General features: G+C 38.2%; 1 protein-coding gene across 1 annotated transcript; it reads right to left on the reverse strand.

The window, feature by feature from the left end:
• Nucleotides 1-4,232: 4,232 nt before the first annotated feature.
• Nucleotides 4,233-4,791, reverse strand: LOC131252183 (uncharacterized). Its single transcript, XM_058253049.1, has 2 exons — nucleotides 4,722-4,791; nucleotides 4,233-4,605 (listed from the first exon to the last, which is right to left on the reverse strand). Exons 1-2 carry the CDS (start codon nucleotides 4,745-4,747, stop codon nucleotides 4,383-4,385), a joined length of 249 nt encoding a protein of 82 aa, XP_058109032.1. The 5' UTR covers nucleotides 4,748-4,791; the 3' UTR covers nucleotides 4,233-4,382.
• Between the last annotated feature and the right edge of the window lie 5,263 nt (nucleotides 4,792-10,054).

Below are 10,054 nucleotides of genomic sequence, written 5' to 3' on the forward strand. Positions count from 1 at the left end.
TCAATAAGATGCACCCTTCTATGGTGGGCCACGGACCTAAAACTCAGGCCAATCAATGACTTAGGTTGGCCACACTGCAGACAACAATTGAGGGTAGATATCCACTCATTGAAACCTTCATGATCATTTATAGGGTCACAGATATGTCATTCAAACATCCAGCCCATCTATTATGTGTCCCACGGATGAGGGATTACACTAAGTTTCAGCCATATAAAAAATTTAGGTGGGCCCCACCAAGTGATTTTAAATGTTATAGTTGCAATTTCACATGGTTTCAAATGGTATGACCCACTTGAGTTTCGGATAAGGCTGATTTTTGGCATATCCACGGTGTGGATGTCTGACATAAATTATGGTGAGGCCTCATAGTACCATATATACTACACAGGTGGATAATTTTCAAATGGTAGACACCCCACAATCAAAGCATGATCACGTGGCTTAATAACTTTGGTGGGCCCTCGATCTGAGCAGGTACACATGGTTAAAATCACCACAGGAAGGAATCCAACGGTTCAGATTAAGCCAGCTAAGTGCCGACTTTGCTGCTGTGTTTGCAGCACAAATGCGACACTACAGTGCTGTCTTTACATAAATGTTGCGTTGTAATCGCTCTCTTTTCAGTTTTCACAAATGCAGTGTTGCCATCGTTGTTTCCGTGCAAAAATGACGTTGCCACCACAAGAGTTTTGAGACACAGACTCTAACGCTCTCTCTGTTCTCTTGATCTTTTCCAATTTTTCGATTTCTTTTATTCTATTTCAGTAAAGTGGACGATGTATTTCCAATCTATCATTCTCAAGTCTATATATTTCAACCCACTGCTCTGACCACCTAAGGTAATAAGCTCTGTTTTAACATCACGTAAAGTATACTTTATGGTTAACTCTCTTTAAGATTTTCTATATTAGAAAATGTGATTTAAAGGAGTAACTGAAAAACTCTATAATCATTTTCTTTTCTATACTTTAATCAGAAAATCCTTTTGCTAATGGTACCATTTCGTTTTCAATTTATCTTTTGTAATTTATATATCTAAAGTTTAGTATTTTGCTAAAAATTTTTTAATCTCCTTTGAAAGCATACAACCTCGCAAAGTAAAGGTTATGTTCCACACGTGTTAAAATGGTGTCTCGCATCTTACTTTTTTTTGTAACAAAGGCTCTTACCCAAAATTCATGGTGCAAACCTATCCAAAAGTCACTCGAGTCAGGAATCCTTTAGTTTTCTCGATATCTCGACAATTATACAGATCTTAGTCAACTGTGGATTTTAAATCTTTTTTTTTAGCTAGTGTCGACTTCTATAGTGCTACAAGTCATTTTGTCAACCTTGTGGAAGTTAATATGGTATCAAACCGACTTTACAAATCAGTCACCCCCCAAGGCTCAACATCTAAGAATATGAACATATTAGATGAGGTGTTATGAATGGTATTAGTATAAGCTTTTCTTCTCAATTTCTCCGCATGGTTCAGGTATGGAGGTCTTAACGATGAGTTTCATTGGATTTGAACCGACTTCTGATACGGGCCTTCATATGTTAATGACTGTATCAACTTATCACCTAAAATCATTAACTTTCTCTTCTCAATCCCCCGTGAGAAAATTATGTTAGGATTGTTATACAAAATTGGGTCCAAACAACAATTCAATTTAAATGTTTGCTAGGATCTATGGTGGATTGCTTATGATTCTAAAGAATCACTTTTGTTAGGTAATCCTAGCCATCCCAACCATTACTTAGAAAAAGGATGGCTAGAAAAAACAAGTCCAATCGAGGATCAATTGGACCATCGAATCAGCGTTTTTTTTCATGGTTGTCCATGAAATATTTTTTGGACTTAATGGACAGTCCAGATTGACTGATTAAACTGTCCAAGGATCCAACCCAACTAGCAGCACTATAAGGAGCATTTCTCATTGTCCAAATGTACATGTGTGGCCTACCTGAGGAATTGACTGAGCAAGTTTCCAATGGAGGGAGTCATCAAAGTGTGCCCCTCTTAATGGTCGGCCCAGATCATGTATCATTGTACTACATTGATGTAGCTAGCTAGTCATTTGGGAAAATCCACACACTGAACAAACAATCTGAACCGTTGGATTGGAAACATCCCACAATTGTAAATGGACAGCTGGACAACCACGGCCGTAAGTTATCAGAAGGGGTGATTGTGAAAGTCCAAACGGGTAATTTCTTGGGTACAAACCATCCATGGTGGCCACTCTAAATGAACGGACAAGATATGATAGACACGGAGATTTAGTGCCCAAGAATTTAATTTTGAAACAGGGTATCCAATTTCCCAAGAGGTTTGCTAGAATATCCATTGACATGGTGGGCCTTGCAGTGGATGGAGGAAATTAAAATTTTTTTAAAAAAAAATCCCATATTCGAATATTGTCTTAGCACTTTTACCATTTAAGTAATAAAAAGACCATCTTATTAGATTGTCTTAGCACTTTTACCATTTAACTATTTTTTTTATTTTTTTTTTTCTGCGTGTTTTGTAAGCCGTTGATATTAAGGTATAGGATTTTCTAAAACTGAAAGCTAGAAAAGTCATTTGTGACCAAGTATCTCGTCAAGTCAAAAATTTGGACTGTAGATCATGATAACAGATCTAATAATATTCAATTTTCAAGGACACTTTCAATATGTTTTAATCTTTTCAGTAGAGAATCAATGTTCGAGAAATTAGTTATCTTTCTTTGAGATTTGATCCGCTTTATTTGGTTAGAATCTATCATTTTTTATGTTTATTATAGTCATTGAATGCGACCCATTATTTAAAGTTATTTTCATTTGGTGAGATGTACCTCTTTATTTGAACGCATTTTAATGAATGTGATAAGTTTCTTTTCATAGCTAGTATATTTTACAAGATTTTTTTTTTTTTTTTAACTTAAGATTTTTCGATAACAAAATAACCATCTTCTTTTCTTATTTTCAAGGTAAGAAGAGTTTTTTTATTTTTTATTCCTAATAAGTTTGATGTTGGATTTTTTATTAATAATAATTCATTTTGTACCTTTTCTTAAACCATCGGGAAATCAACATCGAACATGAAAATGAAAAACCTCCATGGAATCCTTTTGGAAATGAAAAATAGAGAAATATAATTACAATTCTTAATTATGAGTGGCTGTTTTCATGGAAAAGTTCAAAGAAGATTTATAAAACATCAAGAGCTATCCTTTGAGGAGTAGATTATTTGGCATTGGTTTTCTAAATTATGGTTATGGTTGTAGATGGGCATTGATTTAAAATCACATTAATCCAAAAAATCATAGCCAATACAATTAGTGTCCATCAAATGAATGTTTTGAGGTAAAATGGTGAGTTGTTTGAATTTGACAGTTTTTTTTTTTTTTGATGAACTACTTTACGGCCAGTGCAATTTTTTATTTTGTTATGCTTTATTCATGGTTGATTTGCTGGTTTGGGTGGTCTTAATTGGTGTAAAATCATACCAATAGTACTTTTGAAGAGTTGCCACCATTTTTAAATGGTGTAAAACTTAATATGATTATTATTTTCCATTTTTCATACCTATTAAATTTTATTGATACACATTAATATGACGTTCTCTAATGACCAAAACTTTTAAAGCAATTGGTTCCTTAATATAGTATCAGAGTTAAAAGTTCCAAAATCAGCCACCGTATGAAATAGATTTGATTACCGTAGTTAAAAGTTCCGAAATCAGCCACCGTATGAAATAGATTTGAAGAAGAACGGCAAGAATGAGAGCCCCCATCTACACAAGTGGTTTTGGAGTCCATTCTTACTTGACAAATCAATCACATAATCCAAACTGTCCATTAAGACTGGTCCATACTTACATGCTCCCAAGCAAACGTATCCAACCATCTTATTAATAGCCCTAAAAAATAGACGGTCAGGATTTGTTTGTAGATGAAGTTCCAATAAACATTCTAAAATCATCCAACTTGCTTATGATTCCAAAGAATCATTTGATTGGACAACCCTAACCATCCCATACATGTCTTGGAAAAAGGGTGCACCATCAAAAGGTAAACTGTATTGACTTCCAAAACCATTTATTTTCTTTTCCCAAAATGTGTTTCAAGTGGGTGTAATTAAAGTGATGGCCCCACCAAGTCATTTTGGGGTGTGGCCCACCTAGTGATTGGTTAAGATCTCAAAAGGGAGGTCGATAACAAGTTAAAGAAAAGGAAAGTATTTAATACCATAATCTGCCCATCAATCATTATTATCATCCTCATCATTAATACATATTACATCAGCCAAGATGAAAGGAAGTATAAGAGTATGAGTTAACTCGGACGAGTCATATGGGCTTTATGAGTTAACTTGACTCGTCCGAGTTGACTCGTTCCGAGTCAGCATTTCTATTTCTTGGAGAGAAGCTTCTCTCTCTGCTCAGCCACGTCGACGTCGTCGAAGTGGTTCTCTGGGATCCAGTTCCCGGTCTTGGGATCTCTCATCCAGAAAATCTGAGTCGACTCAGCCCGAGGTTCAGCAGTCAGGTTGCTGGAATCTGACACTCTCTTCATTGCCGCAACGGCTGGAATACGAACTTTCTCGGCAGCTGCAACTGATTGCGATTGCTGGCTGCAAGAAGAAGAAGAAGAAAACAAAGAGAAGACAGAATCAAATGGTTAGAAGATCGAAATGACACAATCAACGGCTGAAAATATAGAGGCCCATTTGAAAAAAAAGACACCCACATGAGAGAGGGGATGATCTTAGCCATTGCTAGTGGGGGGGAGAGAGAGAGAGAGAGATGTGTGCGAAGGGTGGAAGGAGGAAGCGTTTTTATAAGCAGAACGTTGGCGGTTTTTAATTTAAGTAATTTTTAATAGAGTACTTTTCCGTTAGCTTTTTAACTGTCGTTAGATTAAGAAGGTTATCCTTTTCTTAATGACGAAACTAACCTCCTGGTAAGGTAAGCGGATTGCGTTCGAACCCCAATCGGACCTAGCAAGGTCCGACCAGATCTGTGTGGGGGCCACCGTGATATATCTGTTTATCCACGCCGTCCATTGTTTTTATCAGATTATTTCAAGATATAGACCCAAAAACGAGACAGAACAAATGCAGAAGTGGACCCCACAAAATGGTAAGCTTGGTTGCATTGAATGCACAAAGCATTAAATGCAAGAGTGTTCGACATGATTGATTTTTGGACCCGTACTTTAAAATAATATTAGAAAATGGACGGACGGCGTGAAAAAACAGATGCATAGCGGTGGGCCCCACACAGATCTGGTCGGACCTTGCTACGTCCGATTGGGGGTCGGACGCAATCCGCTTCCCTGCCAAGGACGCCCTCTCCGCATGAAACTTACTAATCAACGGACTCTTGTCTGCGGCAGTGGATTCCCTGGTGGCAGGCTCTGTGGGGCCACCGTGTTTATATGTTTGAAATCCACGCCGTCCATCCATTTTGATAGCTCACTTGAGGCAATGAGCCCGAAAATGAAGCAGATCCAAAGCTCAAGCGGTTCACACCGCAGGAAACAGTGGGAATAATGACACCCACCGTTGAAACCTTCCTAAGGCCCACCTTGATGTTTAGTGACCATCCAACCTTTTTATAAGGTCCCGCAGACCTAGATGAATGGAAAACACAAATATCATCTTGATCCAAAACTTCCGTAGCCCCCAAGAAGTTTTCAACGGTAGCCGTTCAATCCCCATTGTTTCTTATGGTGTCGTACACTTGATCTCTGTACATGCTTCAATTCTGAGCTCATGCACAAAAACGAGCTGGAAAAATGGATGGACGGTTTAGTCTGACTAATTATATGCCACGTGTACTATTCCCAAGTGCCTGCGTATCATCCATCACACTATGCGAGAGTATCAATGCTTTTCTGTTTCTTATGCGAGAGTATCAACGGTCTGGATCACTGAATCATAGCCCCACTTGTCAGAATAGAAAACCAGCGTGTACTGCAAATTCAAATGCCTCAAAGATTTTCTTTGTATATAGTGTGCGTCTGTCACTACTTAAAGAATCGGTGGAGCAGCAACTCGGTGGTATATATGTTCGTCAATCTGTACCGTCCAAAACATTAATCTCATTTCGGATGCAGCATGGTCCAAAGATGGTACTGATTAGGCAATTTATAGCCATCTGATTACTCCTATTGAATTGAGAATGCCTGAACGTTTCTTTTTAACCGTTCACTTGGTGACAACTGATTTGACTGTTGGGATTGTCCTAGGTATACCATTTCAGGGTTTTTCTCCATCAGGAGCACGATTTCAACGGTCTGGATTGACTTAACGTGTCCGTAAAATGTACGAGTTTTTCCACTTCGTAAGTAGTTACGAAAGCACACCTTTGTTACGGTTGGTAACAAAATTAGGAATTTTACCGCAAAATTCCTAAGGAATCTATATATTACTAAATAATATTTCTAGAATTTGAAATTACCGGTTGGTGATTTTCAAGGCATGAAATTACAAAAATATCCTCTTTTGAAACCGGAGACTTGTGGTGCCCACGTAATCACGTACGGCGTGTATAACATCCAACCCGTCAATCATATTCATCACACCATGGTTATGACATGACCAAAATATCAGGTCAATCAGATCATCAGATGGGCTACTTTTGAAATGGAATAATTTTGAACGGTTTACATTATTTTTTATAGATAGGCCCACCTTTTATAACTGGATCTTCCATTTTTTGGGGTCATCTAATAACAACGCTGGTGTGGATCTGTTGGACGGGTTGAATGGTCCATCCGCGGAGTACACAGCTCGAGATAGACACTTTTCGTTGGGGCTGGTGGGGCCCATATATGAGAAATCCAGATCATTCGTCTGGTGGGCCACACCGTGGATGGGGTGATGGACAAAGAAAACCTCCACCACCTGATTACTAAGGCTGACGTATACAACATCTGGACGAACCGTCCTGTGGACCACTCCATTATATATGAAACGTGGCCCAAAAGAAAGGCCAATGAGACAATCCCAACCGTTCAGAACAGGGCCGAAAATTGGGTGGTGGTCATTATTTCACCCCCTGAATCGACTAACGTATGAACAGATGGTCGGATGATCGGAACCGTCCACATATGTGGTGCTAAAGTAGGCGGCCTCTATCCCAAACTCATGCTGAACAGATGATGACTGGTCAAGTTGAATGTGGGCCGTCCACGGTTCCGCAATCCAGACCGTTGATCTGCCCAATCCAGCAGTTGATGCATATTGTCCCAGCCACCTCCCAGATTAGAAGATCTCCGGAACCAATATCAGTAAAATAGTCTGTTGATTGTGGACTATTGTTTTATTTCTATTCCTAGCCGTTTATCTGCTGGCCAAAAATGAAAGGTTAAGATTGTCATGTAGAGGATATTGTAGGGGATGGTCCATCCGCGGTGAGATAAAACAGACCATTGGACTAGATTACCGAACCATGGACTCCACCTGTGTGAGGCCCAGATGAGCCCACCTATAATCAACACAGACCGTTAGATAGGACGAATCCACCGTAGAAAAACCACCAAAAAGAGATGCAAAATGGACGGCATAAGCATGATCATACCGTCCATTTGGATGCCTGTGTTTGAATGGCTGTGATCACCCGATGAGGGCAATATTGGAGCCAAATGCAATCCACGGTCCAACCCTCCTATCCAATTGTCCAGTGGTCATGTATGGACCCACGTGGCCCACCAGACGCCACCATGCATAAAGAAGTGATTTTTGTCTATGTGACTATGTCGTAAGATGGTCAAAGCAAATTCCCGCTTTATCTAAGACACCATCTGTGTAAATTTAGCCTTATAAAGTAACATATGCTTACACACCAATCCATAGCTCAAGTGGTATATAACAAAATTTTATTTATTAAAAGATATCTCCTTTCACTGTAATAGTATTAATCTATATATTTTATAACATATAATCTTATAAAAATATTAAAAGATCAAAGGTTAAATACAAATATTTTAATTAAGTAAGTAATTTTAAAAATTAAAAAAATAATAAATGAGTTATTACCTAGGTATTATTGTAGCGGGTGTTTTCGTGATCATGAGACTTACTTTGATATATGTGTTATACATAAATGTTGTTCACTAATTTTTCTAACTCATTTTAGGACATTGCCCAAAAAATGGAGTAGACCAAAATCTCTAGTGGACCATACTACCGAAAACGTTGGTCATTGAACACCTACCATTAAAAACTTCTTATAATATTAAAAGATCAAAGGTTAAATAACAAAAATTTTAATTTAGCAAGTAAATTTTTTCAAAAAAATTTTGAGTTATTACCTAGGCAATATTGTAGTGGGTGTTTTCCTAATCATAGGAACCACCTCGACATGCGTTGTACATTTAAGCTATCTATTAATTTTTCCAACTCATTTGAGGACAGGGGCCTAAAAAATAGAGCAGATCCAAATCTCATGTGGACCATACCACTCATTGAACACCCGCCATTAAAAACTTCTTATGGCCCATTGCAATGTTTATTTGCCATTCAATTGGTCAAGGTCACAAAAGCCCCTAGATGAAGGAAAAACACATATATTAGCTTGTTCCAAAACTTTTGTGACCCGTAAGAAGATTTTAACAATAAATCAACACCATTTCCTAGTGTAGGCCGACATGTCATTTGGATGTAATTGAATTTTTGAGCCCGTGCCTTATAATGATTGAGCGTATAGACTAACTTAGCAAAGGACGGACAGTCTTAGTAGAGCCTTTGGTAAGGTCCACCATAATGTGCGTATTTTATCCATGACATTCATCCATTTTCATGATCATTTTATAACACTGAGCCAAAAAATGAGGCAGATCAAAGGCTCAAATGGACCACACCATAGGAAGCATCGGTGACCACGATGATGGTCACTGAAACCTTGTTACAACCAAGGGTGATATTTATTTACCATTCAACTCATTCATAAGGTCACATAGACCTAAATGAAGGGAATATTAGCTTGATTCAAGACTTCCATGGCTCACAATAAAATTTCAATGGTCGACATTCAATCTCCACTTCTTCCTATGGTGTGGTCCACTTGAGCCTTTCATCTACTTTCTTTTTGAACTTATCACCTAAAATAATATGTTGAAATAAATGAACAACGTGGATGAAACACATATATTATGGTAGGCCCGGTCCCACAAAACCATGACCGCACCATCCTTCCCTAGCTAAATCCTGGTGGAGGTAGTACCCAGTCCTTGTCCAAAATGAGCTGTGTAAAAATTGATAGACCACATGAACATACAAAGCATACATTAAGGTGGGCCCCACGACTAGGGAACCCCCCACTCAAGTGTTACTCTACCCAGGTAATACCTCATCCTCTCCAGAAAAAATAAAATAAAATTGTCACATATGTGGAAATTAAATTCATTTGGATAATTTTCCACCAATCTAGACAACCTGAATATCCACGTCAGCATTTTAAAATTTTATATGGTCTAAGTCATCGATCCTTTTTCACTTTTGGCCACTAGACCTTAAGACATTCATTCCAACTTGGGTTTTTATTCATCTAGACCTTTCTAGATTCCAACCTATCAGGCATCAGGCGTGCAACTCTCTTTCTCTATCAAGAAAAACATCACATGTTACCTTTTGCATCCTTTAAAAATAGAAGGCACCTAATTCCCATTTGATATGCTGTCCACCTCACCTAAATTTGGGTTTGTTACATCATCATCTTGCCTAAGACATGATCTAATCGTTGTATCTTTTTGTTTTGATCACATGGCTGAGAATTCATTAAAATTAGTGGTCAGATCAAGAATGTATGATTTGGTGACTCGGCTGGACTGAGTCGACTCAAACCGGACAATTCACCTAGTCGGGTTGACTCAGTTGAGCTCGGACAAGTTATTGCCTAATTCTAATATTGACAAATGGGGCCATGGTTCATTAATCCAAGCCACTGGTCTGTTGATTCACATCTTGGATGGAGCATGGTCCAAAATTTTCCAATTCAGAACAATCCAACGGCCTATATTGTTTCAATTGAATGTGTGTTGTTGTTATCTGTAGGCTACCAATCTGGAAAGATTAT

This window comes from Magnolia sinica, chromosome 7 (assembly GCF_029962835.1).
Source record: "Magnolia sinica isolate HGM2019 chromosome 7, MsV1, whole genome shotgun sequence".
Lineage (NCBI taxonomy): Eukaryota > Viridiplantae > Streptophyta > Magnoliopsida > Magnoliales > Magnoliaceae > Magnolia > Magnolia sinica.